The sequence below is a fragment of the Lontra canadensis genome, unplaced genomic scaffold, assembly GCF_010015895.1.
Source record: "Lontra canadensis isolate GAN:19392208 unplaced genomic scaffold, GSC_riverotter_1.0 scaffold22, whole genome shotgun sequence".
NCBI classification, from domain to species: Eukaryota; Metazoa; Chordata; class Mammalia; order Carnivora; family Mustelidae; genus Lontra; species Lontra canadensis.
In genome coordinates this window covers 4,778,511-4,794,885 of record NW_022631016.1, presented here as the reverse complement: position 1 = coordinate 4,794,885, position 16,375 = coordinate 4,778,511, and the positions used below count along the sequence as shown (strand labels likewise).

Here is a 16,375-nt window from a genome sequence, read left to right as displayed (position 1 = left end):
GGGGGAGGGGAGGGGGGAGGGAAGGGGAGGGGGGAGGGGAGAGGAGGGGGAGAGGGGAGGGGGGGCGGAAGCGCGGTCTTTCGCCGGCCGAAGTCCATAAAAACCCGGGGCGCACCCCTGCCAACGCGAGGCTGCGGTCGGGGTCGGCCGCTGCACTGCGCCCCCTCAGACCGCGCGCGGGCGGTGAAAAGGTGCGGCCCTGGGCGGCGCAGTCGAAGTCCCGCGGTCAAAGAACACAGTCCCGGAGACGCTCCTCGGCCCTCGTCCCTTCGCTGGTTTCCGCAAATCGGAGACTTGTGCCGGCCTCACCTCCCCGGGGTCGGAGCCCCAGGCCGGCCGGCGGGAGGCGCTGGGCGCCCGGGCGTGACTCCCGGGGAGCCGCCCGCACCCTCCGCGCCGGGCCGGCGGGACTCACCAGGGATGGGGGCGTCTCGGGACCCCCGCCCGCGTAGCCCTTCGGAAGACCCGGACAAGTCCGGCCGTGTCACGGCCCAGCGCCCGGACCGGGGACGGGGCGGAGGCGGCGGGGGACCCGCACACGTCGGGGGCTCCGCTCCGCGCGCCGCCGCCCCGGAGCCCCCAGGAAGCCGCGAGACGCGGGTTTCCTCCCCGGGGGGCAGCGGCGGCACTTCCCGAGCGGGCGCTGCGTCAGGCAGGGACACCGCGAACTCAGCGCCACCGCGACGCGGGGGGCGCCGCCGCGGACCCCCCCCCCCCCCCCCCCGCCCCGGGAGACGCGCGGCTCAGACGCTCTTCCTCTCCGGCTCCGTCCAGCGGCGTTTCTAGGACTCGCTGCCGTCGTTTCGCGGCGGCTCGGGTCGGAGCGCGACCCCTGCCGCGCGGGCGGGGCCGGACGCGCTTTCCCCGCCGAGCGTCCTCCCGGGACTACGGCCTCGGCCGCGCCGGTGTCCCCCGCGGGGCGCGCAGCCGGGCGGGGGGTGGGAGCAACTGTCCTCCCGTCCTCGGACCACGGATTGCTCAGAGCCAGTCGGGGACATCTGAAGTGTCCCAGGACACACACGCGCGGTCGTGACGCACGCAGCTGGTGCGGTCTCGACGGCTGGGGGACGCGTGACCCCGGGTCACGGCCGAACCGGGAAGCGACAGACCAGTTCGGTGGCCCGAGCCCTGACCCAGTCAGGGGGGGTCTGCCTTCCCGCTGCTCGAGGGAGACACAGAAAGTGCCGCTCCCCAGCATCTTCTTTGCGAAACGCCCGGAGCCAACAGAACAGGCTGGCGCGGCGCGGGCGTTTCCAGAACCCGAGCTCGGAGACCAGCTACGAGCGGTCACGGCCCGCACCGTGCGCTCCGGACGGCCACGGGTGCGGTCCCGACGGTCTGCCCGCGAGCGCGTGAAAGGCAGGAAGGTTTACATTCAAACTGGGACAGCTGAACACCCAGTCTCCTGATGTCCAAAACGTGACACGTGATTTTATGGGAGGAAAAATATGTATGGTAAATTAAGCTGGAAAATATTTTCTACTTCTGTGAGTTCCCCCCCGCCAGGATAATTTGAGAGAAAAACAGATATACTATTTTCAACTACTGGCTCGTGAAACATAAAACGACAGTTTGATGGGTCAGTATAATATTTTAAGAATGATGACAGGGCACTGTCATCAGTGGCTCAGCCGCAGAGCCTGCAACTTGATGTCAGGGTCGTGAATTCGAGCCCCATGTTGGTTGTACAAATTCCTTAAAAATAAATAAATATGGAATAAAATATAGTTCAAACTTTAAGAATAATGATCAACTAAAGCAAAGAGAAGAGCTATTTATAGAATACTTTTTTTGTGAGTCATTCTTAGCATTTCCTCCCCCAAATACGCATATTTCCACCATCTGCCTTTATATCCTACGTTTAAAACTTTAATGCATTTTTGAATTGATTTTCCTATAAAATGTGACATAGGAAATCTATTTTTTTTCAAATAATCAGTCATTCAGTCCAATCACTATTTCTCTGATTATTGAGATTATGATATACTAAATTCTTACAAACACTTGTGTGTTTCAAAAGTGTTTCCGTTCCCCCCCCCCCCCCGTCATTAATGGTCTATTCATTCCTTGACCAGAAAAATACCATTTTAATTATTAGATTGTAAATTGATCTGTTTAGTGTCTGGTAAGGGGGGATGGGTTTCCCACCTCCAAAACTGAATGTTTTTGTACAAGAAACAAGTTACCATATGTATTCCAATAAATGTGTTGTCCTAGGTAAATCTTAGAATAATTTTTTCAAGGTTAAAAAAACAGAATTCTATAGATTCAAATGCATTAACTATTACATTTTTAGATTTTATGAATTAGTTCTATTAAATTGTATTAAATATATATAAAAATTAATATATCTTCCCACTCAGAAGGATATTTTATCACTTGACTTACTCAGAAATTTATGTCTCTAAGTTTTGTTAATGACTGTTACTAGTTATTCGTGACTTCACAGAGACTCTGTGCATTCTCTTTAAGTTTATTGCTGGTATCTTTATTTTTTTACTAAAAATATAGAGATGATTTTTTAAACTTTCCTTGTTACTGCTGCTATGTCAGAAAGACACTGATTTCTGTATGTTGGATCGCTAACTAGCCATTCCATTTGAGTTTGTTATTAACTAAAGCAGTTTTAAGAAGTTGATTTCCTTGGGCTCCTCAGATAGACGATCAAAACTGTCTGTAAAGACAGATGATACTCTTCCTGGTTTTCAGTATGCAGCTTCATGTTTTTCTCATCTTATTTCATTGTCTAAAATTTCAAATCAATGAAGAACCATACCAGTGATTGCAGGGTTTTTTTTTATTCTTGATTTTAAGGGGAGTGCCCATATTTTTAAATTGCTAACTATACTTTAATTGGTGGTTTACAATAGGTTCTTAGATTACAAGAAAATTGCATTTTTAAAAAATTTTTATTTTAAGATTTTATTTATTTATTTGACAGATGGAGATCACAAGTAGGCAGAGAAGCCCACAGAGAGAAAGGAGGAAGCAGGCTCCCTGCTGAGCAGAGAGCCCTATATGGAGCTCCATCCCAGGACCCTGGGATCATGACCCAAGCCAAAGGCATTGGCTTAACCCACTGAGCCACCCAGGTCCCCCAGAAAATTGCATTATATTCCTAGTTCTAGAAGCTTTTTAAAAATTCAGAAGTGAATATTATCAAATACTTTTTTAATATTTATCAAGAAGGCCTATAGTCTTTTCCTCTTCACCTATTTATACATTCAAGAATTATAAAATGGTTTCATTTATGTTAAATTATTTTTACATTCCAGCAATAAGATATACTTTAGACTGGGGAGATTATTACTAGAATAGACTACTAGACAATATACATTAATATTAAAGTTTTGTGAGTCTTATATAGTTGACATAGTGGCATTTGTTCCCTAAAAATGTCATGATAATGACTTGTAAAATTATCTGACCACAACAAAATTATTGAAGACAGATTTTTGATAACTTCTGAAATTTCAAGAGCCCTTTCCTGGTTTCCTGTTTATCAAATCCTCTTCAGTTATTTGCATCTTTCTAGCAAAACATCAGTGTTTTCAAGTTGATAGCATGAAACCATGTTTCTATCAATTTCTTTTTGGTATTTCTGAATAGTTTTGCCTTTTGTTTTTAAGTACTGTTTTTTGGTAATTGATTCATTAAAGTTATATGACATTCTGAACTGTACAATCTAACAGTATAAAATGACCTCCTGTGCTCTATTCGATCCTCTTTGTGCTGTATGCAAGTCAGCGTTCTATCAGAAGAATAGAGCCACTGTTAGTATTATGAGAATAAGAGAATAAGGGACTTATCCTAGGAATTAGAGCTTCCAGGTGTGGGAGGAGCTCAGTGAATGAAGGTCTAGAAAGGGAAAGGGAGGATCAGAGAAGCCATTCACCAGCTCACTGAAGACCCAGAGCTAGTGGACATAAGGGAGCTTGCAGGTCTAGCCTCCACAGCTGGGACCACACAGGGCAGCACCCATGGTGAAATCTAGGGAAACTTCTGCCTCAAGGGAGATACTGCCTCTGAGTAACTGTCACCTGTGTAGGACCCACAGGTGCCTGGTGGTGGCCTGGGCTCATGGTTGATTAGAAAGGCCAGCAATCAGGAGGATAAGTTGGACCCAGAGTGGGGGAAAGTAAAGATAACTAGGGTCTACCAGTTGTCTGTGCATTTGTCTGTCACTATAGGTGGCCATGACAACCTTCTATGATTAGTGACTTCTGCTGCTAAGGTTGAGCATTCTGGCCTTCCAAGTTTTGTGCATTTCTCCTTTCAACTCTAAACAGAACCATACAGAAAAGGGGGTTCTGGGAAATGTAGTTTCATTAGTCTTCACCTGGTTTATATACTACAAACAAATATACATTGAGTTATTGTTTGTCTGGCATTTATAGCTTATAATTGCTATTTTCATTTTGATATATTTTCTCAATATGCTCTGTAGCATACTTTGATACTTGTTTAAATAGATTTTTTTTCTGATTTTAAAATAAAAAGTTCTCTAGGTAACCACTATAAGAATACTACAAGAATGTATAACCAATATTAACATGGGGAAAATAAAATGATGCAAATGTTTGATTAATTCATAAGAAGTCATAAAAAGAGAAAAAAGGGACATAAAGCAGAGGGATGGAATAAAAGGCAAACAGTGAGATAGTAGATATAAGCACAACTCTATCAGTAGTTACATTAAACATAAATAGCCTAGATAATCCACAAAAAAAGATGAAGACTGTGACTCATAGCTTTTAAAATCCAAATATACACCATTTACAAAAAACAGACTTTAAGCATCAAGACACAGGTAGGTTGAAGGTAAAAGGATGGAAAGTGATATGCTTGGTAACCAAACCAAAAGAAGTTGATATACCTACACTGAGCCAAACCAAGTCAACTTTAAGGCCAGCATGTTACCAGAGATAAACATCTGAGCATGAGAAAGGGGCCAATCCACTAAGAAGATATCACAAATCTTAATCTGTGCATCTAATAACAGAGCTTTAAAATACATGTGAAGCAAAATTGACAAGACATAGAGGATAGATGAATTCACAATCATAATGGTAGGGTTTTTTTTATTTGACACAGAGAGAGAGAGAACACAAGCAGGGGGAGCATCAGAGGGAGAGGGAGAAGCAGGCTCTCTGCTGACCAGGGAGCCTGATGTGGGGCTCAATCCCAGGACCCTGGGATCATGACCTCAGCCGAAAACAGATGCTTAACTGACTGAGCCACCCAGGTGCCCCCATAATGGGCAGATTTTAACATATTTCAAATGTGTTACAGAATTATTAAAAAGCAAAATAGTTGAATAATGCAATTAGCAAAAGACTTAATTGACATATATAGAGCACTCTAAACCCACAATATGCACATTGTTTGGAAGCACACATGGAGCATTTACCAAAACTGATCATGGCTGGGCAATAAGGCCAGCCTCCGAAAACTCTTCACAGTTAAAATAATAAAGAGAATATTCTTCCCACAGTGGAAGTAAAGTCGGGGGAGGGGACTAGAAAATCCCCCAACTGTTTGAAAACTAAACTACACAATTCTAAATAACCCAAGGGTGAAAGAAGAAATCAGAAAAGACATTGGAGAATATCTGGAAGTAGGTGATAATGAAACTATGACCAATTAAAACCTGTGCTGGAGGGGTGCCTGGGTGGCTTAGAGGGTTAAAGCCTCTGCCTTCGGCTCAGGTCTTGATCTCAGGGTCCAGGGATCAAATCCTGCATTGCAGGGAGCCTGCTTCCCACTTTCTCTCTGCTTGCCTCTCTGCCTACTTGTAATCTCTCTCTCTGTCAAATAAAAAATAAATAAATAAATAAAATCCTTAAAAAAACCCAAAAAACAAAAAAACCTGTGCTGGAAAGCTAAAACTGAGTGTAAGAGAAAAACTCACAACTTGAAATTATTACAGAGAAGATGGGCTGAAAGTCAGTCTCTCAAGAAACTAGAAAAAGAATAGCAAATCTAAAATTTGGAAGAAAGAATGAATAAAAAAAGGGCAGAGGTCCACGAAATAGGAAACAAATTTACAATAGAGAAAAATCAAAAAGCTCCTTCTTTGAAGACCTCAATAAAATTGATCAAGAAAAAGGGAAACGACTATCCCAAAATTAATAATACACTATATGTTAACTAACGTGAATTTAAGTCAAACCAAAGAAATTTAATTAAAAAAAGGAAAAAGAAAGAAATATGTATAACCAATATTAGAAATGGAAAAAGGGAAATAACTATACATTGCATAGCCACCCATTTCACACACTCTTGCAAAGAATGAAAAAGAAGGGACGACTCCCCACTCAGATTTGAGGCCAGTGAAACATTATACCAAAACCCATCAAGGACATCACAGAAAGGAAAATGGTAGGCCAGTCTTTTTTTTTGAAGGCAGATGCAAAAATCCTAGATAAAACGTAAGTGAAATTCAACAACATATAAAAATAATAATACATTAGGTCAAATTTGGGTTTATTACAATGTAAGACTGATTTAACACTTAAAAGTCTATGTAATTTGCCACATTAACATCAAGAATATAAGAACCATATGATCTAGATAGATCCAGAAAAATGAAACATTTTATGAGATTTAATGCATTTAAAAAAAAAAACAACCAAAACTCTTGAAAACCTGGGATAAAATGGTCCATCTTCAATCTAATACAAAACATAAACAAAAACTTTAAGTAAACTTCCTAATGATGGAATATTGAAGCTGTCCTCATAGATCAGGAATGAGTCAATGATGCCACACAATTCACCATTATATTGTAAGTCCTAGGTGTGTGTGATAAGCCCAGGGGAAAAAAAGGCAGAAGAATCATAAAGAAAGAAATAAAACTCATTATTTGCCGAAGACATGATTGTGTACCTGGACAAACCAAAGAGATTTACATAAAGTATTTACACTAGTAAATTTAGAGAGGTTACTGAATATAAAACCAAAACACCCAAAAAAATCAATTGTATTTCTCAGTGCAATAATTAACAAGGAGAACATGAAATTTCAAAAATGCATCATTTACAATAGTATGAAAATCAAATACCTAGAAATAGATACATTGAAATATGTGCAAGACCTTTAGATGAAAGCTTCAAAGCATCCTTGGGAGAACTAAGTGCTCCGTGCGTGGAGAAGCGTCATCTCCAGGGACTGCAAAGCCAGCATTGTAAGGGTTCCAGTTTTCTCAGATTGATCTGTGGGTTGAACCCAATCCTAAGCAAAATTCCAGCATCGTGAAGCTTGGTAAACTGATTCCAAAAATGGAAATGCAAAATGCTAAAATAGCCAAGAGGATCTTGAATTAGAACAAAGTTGGCTTCCTTCTGCTCAGACACTTCCTTCAACTTCTAACCTAAGCACATCAGCTTTTTGTAGGCACGACTTATAAAGAGTACATGCTTGTACTTTGTTTTAAGGAACTTTCTGAAAGTTTTCTTTCTTACTCTGGGGTATTACATCATTTATATTTTCTTATTCTGGTTGCTATACTTTTCCTTACTTCTTTTATGTTGTTCTTTGTCCCACTTCTTTGTTGCTTCCTCATTTTCATTTTTTAAATTAAATTTAATTTCATTTTTTCGCTAGTGTGGGAGAGGTGCTTTATAATATTTTCTGGTCTTTGAAAGTTACATATCCTGGTTTTTAATTCTAACAATGATTGTATTGATCATTCTTAACACAGGCTCACGAGCTAGCCTTTCCTGATTCTCAGGGTGAAGGTTTGCATGTCACTTTTTTTTAAAAGATTTTATTTATTTATTTGAGAAAGAGACAGCACAAGCAGGGGAGGAGCTGAGGAAAGGGGAGAAATAGACCTCCCCAACCCGCTCCTGAGCGTGGAGCCCCCAACAGCTCGGCTCTATCCCAGGACCCTGAGGCCATGACCTAAGCCAAAGTCGGATGCTTAATCCGCTGAGCCACTCAGGCGTCCCTACATGTTATGTTTTGATTTGTCATCTATTGCCACATCTCCCCAAGCGTCCGAGGACGCACACGTGCACACCCCCCCACCGTGCTTGCCGTAGTATCTTCTAACCACTTTTCCACCTTTTAAGTATAATCTGGCATCTTATATCCACTTATTTAATTTCACTGTTTTTTACATTCTAACTCCTCCCTTTTATGAATAAATGCATTATTTATGTTCTAAGAGTCCCGCACTCCTACCAGCCACGTGGCTACCTTTCTCTTTTCAGGCCCCCACTTTTGCCTTACGTCTTCGCCGGAAGGAGCACATTTTCACCCAACACACTCCAGTGTTTTGAGCCAGCAAAATGTGAGTCTCTATTACACTCGGACAAGGTGTAGTAGGGGTTGTTTTGGCCACTTCCCTTGGCTAAAAGTTCAAGTGGGATAAAGGAAAAATGACATGAAATAAAAGGAAGACAATGTCTGAAAGCATTACATTTTTTTTAAAAAAAGAAACATTTTGAAAGAAAAATAATTGGAGGAAACTTGTCCTTCCAGGTATCACACAACAACGTAAGAGTATAGTATTCCAACATACATAGTAGACTGAATGGCATAATACATCCCAACGATGCAGTAGCCCGAGAATCTCGTGTCTAGTGAATTAATAAGCAAAGTAGTGAACAGCAAAAGAGACCCAGGCAGATGTAGAGTCTCGTGAATGAAAAGATGTGGTATTTCAAACGCCTGAGGAAAAGACGCAGTACTGGCTTTTCCTAGGGGAAAAGAAACGATAATGTGACTTTGAAGCAGAGAGTTCCCAGATTTCATAGACATCGATGTAGGCAGCTCTGTGTTCGGTCCCTGAGAGGTGGGTGCGTTAGAGTCACAGCTGACACTTAGTCGCACCTGTTGTAGTGTAGGTGTGTGTGCAAGACTGCGTCTGTGTCTGTGGTGGTGTGAATGTGTGTGTGAGGGAATGTATGGTGTGTGTGTGGAACGAGTGTGTATGAGTGAATTTGTGTGAGAGTGAATGTGGTGTGTGAGTGTGACTGAATGTTGTGAGTGAATGAGTTGTGTGTGCAGTGTGAGTGTAAGTGAATGTGTCAGTGAATATGTAGTATGAGGGTGAATTTGTGTGAGAGTGAATGTGTGTGTCAGTGAGTGTGAGTGAATGTGTGAGAGTGAATGTGTGTGTATGTGTGAACGAATGTGTGTGTGAGGGAGCGTGAATGAACGTGTGGTGTGAGGGTGACTTTGTGTGAGAATGTGGTGTGTGTCAGTGAGTGTGAGTGAATGTGTGTAAGTGAACGTGGTGTGTGTGTATGTGTCGGGGATGCGGGTGTCTGCAGGGGAGGAAACAGGGCCATTTGAGAAGGTGGTGCTTTAGGAAGCGGGAACAGAAGTGGCGAGGGGAAACCAGATGCTGCGGGGGCCCAGGCCTGGCGGGTGGTGATCGGCCAAGGCCTACGCATGCAGCTTCCTTGGTCACCTCTAGCTCCACGATGAACGCCCCAATTTCACAGGGAAGAGAAGTGAGGTTCAGGGTTTAAATACCCTTCCCAAGATCCCGATCTTGGGCTGTCTGAGCCCAAAGCCTACTCCTTGCCCCGTGCAGTGTGGCCCCCGCGTGGGCTGTGTGCGTCCCCGCACCCAAGGGCCCCGCCACCCTGCACCAGGCGTGGCCCTTGCTCACCGTGTGCGGCTCAGCTGTGCTGAGTGTGGGGACGCACGTCCCAGGGGACGCAGCTTAAAAGTGAACGTCACACTTTCATCCTTTACCTACACTTCAGTCGTTAGCCCGTGTGGTCCGTTCTCCAGTGCAGTCACATGTAACAGCGATTCTCTTGAACTTGGTTTTTCTGATCCCGTCTGGCTGAATGCCTTGTGGGGTCTGCCGCGCAGCTTTCTCGGGTGGCCCTTCCCGGTCACAGACCAGCCTCAAGCCCGTGTGTCAGAGCGCCTCGCCGGACACTGGAGACAGTTCTGCCTTTCAGAACGGCTGTATGCAAACAGCATGGAATAACGTCCAGCTTACAATCTGAGACTCGGGGTGGGGGGAGAAACTATCTACTGTCCTAGAAGAAGTCTGGCCATCTGTTGGTATATGATGTTGGTTGACCTTGGCCCTTCTCTTAATACACTTGAACAGGGCTTGAACAGGGCAGCTGGGGACAGAAGAGCCCAGGAAGGAGGTTTGCGTGTGGTTCTGGCCCTTTATTCAAACATCTTAGTGTCCCATCAGGATTCTAACACAAAACTACTGTCGGGGAGCCGAGCCTTCATCCCAGCTTTCTTCCCTCCATCAAGACGCAGGAGTGATACACCTCTGGGCTGACCGCTTGAGAGAAAACTACCAGAAAGACAGAGTGAGGCCCTTGCAAGTCGGAAATTTAATTTGGTGGAAATAGTTGGGCCAAGTAGTTGAATGTACTTGACAGGCTGATCTGGCCTTGGGGGTAAAGGGGAAAGGGACATAAGAGGCTGACCTTGAGGACAGAAAGGAATTCCTATCAAAACTCCTTGACCAAGAATACAGTCAGGTCTCCAGCCTAGCTCTGCCAAGCTACCAGGAAGGTAAAGACGACTTCCAGGTTAAAACAATACTGGAGGGGCACCTGGGTGGCTCAGTCATTAGGCGTCTGCCTTCAGCTCAGGTCATGATCCCAGAATCCTGGGATCGAGCCCTACATCGGGCTCCCTGCTCAGCGGGAAGCCTGCTTCTCCCTCTTCCTCTCCCCTTGCTTGCATTCCCTCTCTCTGTCAAATAAATAAATAAATGAAATCTCAAAAAAAAAAAAAAAACAATACTGGAGTGCCCCTGTATTTCTATCAAGCCCAACCCCTTCCTGGGTCCTACAGGTCTGGCCTGGGTCGCTCTCCAGCCTGTCCAACCCCTCTGACCCCACTCTACCCAACTGCAGCCACTTTGGCCTCTGGGCCAGGCTCGGAGACCCAGCCAATTCCTTTGTCTGGAAGGCCCTCCACCCCCCGCCATGGCTGACTCCTCACCTGTCCTGCCTTCACCTTAATGTCACCTTCTTGGAGTGACGGTGGTGGATATTCCCCCCCACACACACCCATTTCCCCACCATCTAAAGAAGTGCTGGGGGATGAGTGGTGTCCCCCAAATTCCTACATTGAAGCCTAATCTTGGAACCTCAGAATGTGACTATATTTGGAAGTAGGGCCTTGAAAGAAGGGACTCAGTTAAAACAAGGCCATTGGAGTGGGGCCTTGTCCAACAGCACTGGTGTCCTTGTAGGAGATTAGGACACACAAAGACACACATGGCATGTCGCCATAGAGAAAAGACCATGTGGGGCCACAGTGCAAGGGGCCCTTGTGCAGACCACGGACAGAGGTCTCAGGAGGAACTGAACCTGCCCACACCTTGATCTTGGACTTCCAGTCTCTGGATCTGGGAGACATGAATGAGGAGAACAAAGGCAAGAAAAATGTAACCAAAACTGAACCATCTTCTGTGTGGTCCACAGATGCACATCTGAGATGTATGGAACATGCTTTGCTAAAGGGTCTCATGACTAATGTTTTACTAGATAATGAAGGGTAACCTTATCTTGACAATAGCTAGGTCCTTGTAAGGTCCTAGAAACCTCACTTTCAACAGACACAAATTCAACAGACACAAATATCCCTGACGCTTACTAACATAACAAAGGCACCTTTTTGCACAGAAAATGTCTTGAGAATTCTTTCTTGACCATTCACTCACTGACCCCACATCATAATTTGGCTCCCAGTGTGGGGCCTATCTTTTCGTCTGGACTCCGAGTCACAGTGCAGGTGCAAACTTGGTGAGTGACTCCCAGAGTGACTCCCTCTTCTTCACTCTCACGCCGGGGGCTCTTCAAGGAGTGCGGTCTTAGTGGAACACGTTCACGTGGATTGCTCAGGCTGTAGTCCTCTAGCCATTCTACGGGGAGGAGAAGGTCTGCATTTTGGCTAGAAGCTAGTACCGTGGCCAGAATGATAATGAGACCCAGAAACTTGATGCCCTCTCTTCCTTCCCATTCTTAAACAAAGTTGTCTACCTCGGGGACGGGACAGCCACTTAAGTCATCACGACGGCTGCCAATCTTAAGACTTCCATGTGAGGTTTCCTCCTCATTGGTTTAATGTGATCCTCTTCACATCCCTGATCTAGTCGCTTCTGGCCATGGGACCTCCGCTTGGAGCTGGCTAAAACCAATACGCAATTGAATTAAAATCCAACCAGGGACCTGTTTCCAAGGGAAGTTGGTGGCGAAAGACGTCATGTGTTGGAATGTTGCTTAGACCATGATGGACCTCTATCCTCACTGCTTTCTATCAATGTTCTCTACTAACTACTTACAGCATTGCGTAATTCCCCCTTGTAAAACTTTTCTAGTGTTTTCCATGGGTTAAAAACAGCAGGTTCTTCTTGGGATGGCACATTAGTTAGGTCCATTCACTGGCACCCATTTGTAGCCCAGGACACAATGGGGAAATGGAGGGATGCCAGCATCCCTCCTATAGCGCAAAACTGCATTCGTAGCAATTTTGTTGGAGGGATGCCTCCAATTGCTTTGACTCTAGAAACCTCGAACACATCCTGCATGGGACTCCACCATTTCTTGGTAATGGACCTTCTTTACTTTTCTAGGAACATGGGATCTTCTTCAGTCCCCAAGGATCTTCTCTTGGGATGCCTTTTAACCCTCTAGAGTCAATTCAGATGGCAAGATTTAAGAAAGACAAGCCTGTTCGTCATCTCCTTCTCCTTCTCCTTCCTCCCCCTCCTTCTCCTCCTCACCAGCACCACTTTTTCTCTTCCTCTTCCTCCTCCTCCTCCTTCTCCCCCTCCCACTCCTCCTCCTTCTCTTTCTTCTTCTTCCTCTTCCCCTTCCTCCTCTTCTTCTTCCTGAGGAAAAATGGCCCATTAATGGGACATTAAACTTGAATATGACACATCAGTTAGATCTCTCCTGCAGGAAACAGGGCAACTGGACAAAGGTACACTATGTCCAAGCCTTCATGGTCCTAAAACTGGGATCCCAACCTCAGAGTCTCTTGCAGAATGTGTTTGGCCACTAGCCAGGCTAATAAGCCCCCTCCTGATGTATTGGATGATGAATGCCCATTCCTCCTAATAAACCTCGGCTACTGGAGGAGTCACAAGCCTTCCACATAAAGGAGACATTGATGCTGTCACTAGCCCTCTTCCTTACAAGCCTCAAGACCCCTCTGCTCCTGGTCCAGCTGGACACACCAGGAACAGAATTCCCCATCTCCTGGCAGTTCCCCCTAAATCAGCATTGCATCCCTTAGGGAGGCTGCTAATGGAGAAATGGGCATTATCGGCGTCCATGTCCTGTCCTCCATGGCACACTCGGTTCAGATAAAACAACTATTAGGTCAATGTTCTGGGAACCTTCTTCAGCTTTACAAGAGTTTTGAACAAGTAGCCATTATGTTCGATTTGACCTGACAAGATATACATAAATATATCTTGTGTATATACACATACACACATATATATGCATATAGAGATGATGTTATATATATGATAAATGATAAACACACATATGTGATGTGTGTCTGTCTATCTATCATATTGACTCTTTGTTGAGGAAAAGAACCATGTCTGGACAGGAGCTGCAGAGTTCGCTGACCAACTGGCCACGAGAGATGGAGAATGTTATCTAATGGGGGCACTGCCGTCCCAGTGACTGAGCCACACTGGAGATGTAAGGAAAACGGAGGAAGAGAGAAATGGGATCCTATGATCACTTCCCTGATAGAAGGAATGAAAAAAGGATTCTCTAAACCTGTACATTTGAACAAAATCCAGAAAGTCCCCCAAATTGCTGGTGACAATCCGGCTGTTTCAGGCTTATAGAAGCTCTCTGTAAATATACAAACCAGGACCCGAAAAAAACCGGCGGGAATAGCTCCTTTAAATGCAGATGATGTGAGTTCATCGGCATCTGACATCCACTGAGATGTAGTTTTTCTGGTCCTTCCGTCCTGTTCCACTCCACTCCTTGGGCGAGACTTCATATGTAAACCAGGGAGCTGTTCTGCTCCTACTAAAGAAGAGTATGGCTTGTCCTCTTTAACACGTGGAGAACCAGACCCTTACCCTAACGTCCCTTCTAATATCCGGAAGGTAGTAAACCCACAGGTCTGGGATTGCCCTGTCCCAGGATGGACTCTTAAAGCCCAACCCGTTAAAGTGACCTTAAAAGACCCAGCCACTATACCTCATAGGAGAAAGTTTCCCTTAAAGCCAGAGGCAAAATGAAAGCTGGGTTATACCACTTCTTGACAAGTTTCTCGAACATGGTATTTTAAGGCCTTGTCGATCTCCTTGCAATGCTTCAGTTTTACCAGTAAAGAAGCCAGGCGGGGCTCTCGAACAGCTCAAGATTGAAGAGCTCTACATGGGACGGGGGTCCCTTTTCATCCCATGGCACCAAGTCCGTATACTCCTCTCTCCCAGGTCCCTGGGGATCCCAACTTGTTTACAGTACTTGATTTATTTGTTTAATTTGAATTCAATTAGCCAACATATAGTCATCATTAGTTTTTGATGGAGTTTTCAGTGATTCATTCGTTGTGTGTAACACTGCTTGATTTAAAAGATGCCTTCCTCTGCATCCCGCTAAGTGAGGAGACACAGCCACTATTCACTTTTGAATGGGCCTCACCTTTAAGCCCACAGGCTGCTCAATTAACCCGAATGGTCTTGCCCAGGGATTTAGACTGTCCTCACTTGGGGCTGCCCTCAGTAAAGACTTCTGAGAGGGATCCTTGCCTCAAGGGACTATAATTCAAAATGTAGATGATATTTTATTTTACTTTATTTTATATTTTATTTATTTATTTTTAAAGATTTTTTGACTTTGATTTTTTGATTTTTTTTTGTTTTATTTATTTGACAGGGAGAGAGAGACAGGGAGAGAGGGAACACAAGTACGGGGAGTGGGAGAGGGAAAAGCAGGCTTCTCTTCGAGCAGGGAGCCTGATGCGGGGCTCGATCCCAGGACTCTGGGATCATGACCCAAGCTGAAGGCAGATGCTTAAGGACTGAGCCCCCCAGGTGTCCCATGTGGTTGACATTTTAATCCATAGTCCCACAAAGGAAATGTCGGGTAGCAATTCCATAACCTCACTTACTTTCTTGGCAGACAGAGGGTATCACGCCTCCCCTAAAAAGGTACAAATATCTACACAGAAAGTACAATATTTGGGATATGAACTAAGGCCAGGTCATAGAACTCCACCTACTGTTAGAAAAAAGATTGTATTAGATCTTGGGCCCCCAACCACAAAGAACTCCACACTTTCCTAAGCATGGCAGGCTTTTGCCACCTGTGGATTCCTGGATTTGGGCTCTTAGCCAATCGATTATATGATTCAGTTAAAGGTCCCAATGAAGAGACTTTGCTCTGGACTAAAGGCCAGCAGACAGCCTTCAAAGCCTTCCATCAAAGCTTTTACCAGTCCCAGCTTTGGCTCTACTGAACTTAGGAAAAGCTTTCGCTTTACATGTAGCAGAAAAAAAGGGTCAAGTTTCGGGAGTTCAGATCCAAAAAATGAGGACATGAAATGGGATTGGTAGGCTATTTTTCACTTGACAATGTAGCTCAAGTGTGGCTGGCTTGTCTTCGAGAGGTGGCTGGCCCTGCCCGCCTGGGAGAGGATGCCCCAGAACTTCCACGGGACAGTACCAGCCTATGATGACTACACATCAGGTCCAAAGTGTTTTAGAAACTAAAGGCCACTGATGGATGATGAGGGGAAACTTACTAAATACCAGGCCTGGCTTTTAGACACACCGGAAGACTTCCTCGAGACCTGCCAGACCTCAAACCCAGTTGCCCTGAGGCCCAGCTCTGACCATTGTTCTTCTGTAGGATGTAACTGCTCAGATGTTGTTGATCTCATGTATTCTAGCAGATCAGACTTGGAAGATTCTCCTACGGGTGATGCACATGACGACGGGTTTATGGAGGGCAGCAATTTCATGGTGAAGGGTGTGCCACGGTCTATCTAACCCTGACTACTGAGGTCACAGCCCTCCCAGCACGTATGTCTGCCCAGAAAGTGCAGCTAATCGCACTCCTTTGTGCTTCACAGTTGGCAGAAGGCCTCAGCGTTACTATCTATACTGACTCTAAATATGCTTTCCTAGTCGTACATGCACAGGGCAACCTGGAAAGAGAGAGGCTTATTAACAAGCCATAACTTTCCCATTAAATATGGGCCTGAAGTAACAGCCCTTTTACAGACTGTACCCAAACCCAAGATAGAGGCTGTCATTCACCTCAGGGGACGTCAGAAGGACCTGTCTAGGGACTCTAGAGGCAATCACCGGGCAGACGGTGCAAGTACCGAGTCCTACACCAGTCCAGACACCAGTAACAGATATAGCCCCAGTCTACTCGGACCAAGAAAT

At 45.1% G+C, this 16,375-nt stretch overlaps 1 protein-coding gene across 1 annotated transcript in view; it reads right to left on the bottom strand.

The window, feature by feature from the left end:
• Nucleotides 1-16,123, bottom strand: part of TENT4A (terminal nucleotidyltransferase 4A) — a 72,746-nt gene extending 56,623 nt beyond the window's left edge. Inside the window, 3 exon segments of the mRNA XM_032861853.1 lie at nucleotides 3,091-3,102; nucleotides 10,571-10,575; nucleotides 16,118-16,123. Coding sequence (XP_032717744.1) covers nucleotides 3,091-3,102; nucleotides 10,571-10,575; nucleotides 16,118-16,119 — 19 coding nt within the window. The 5' untranslated portion in view covers nucleotides 16,120-16,123.
• Nucleotides 16,124-16,375: the final 252 nt, after the last annotated feature.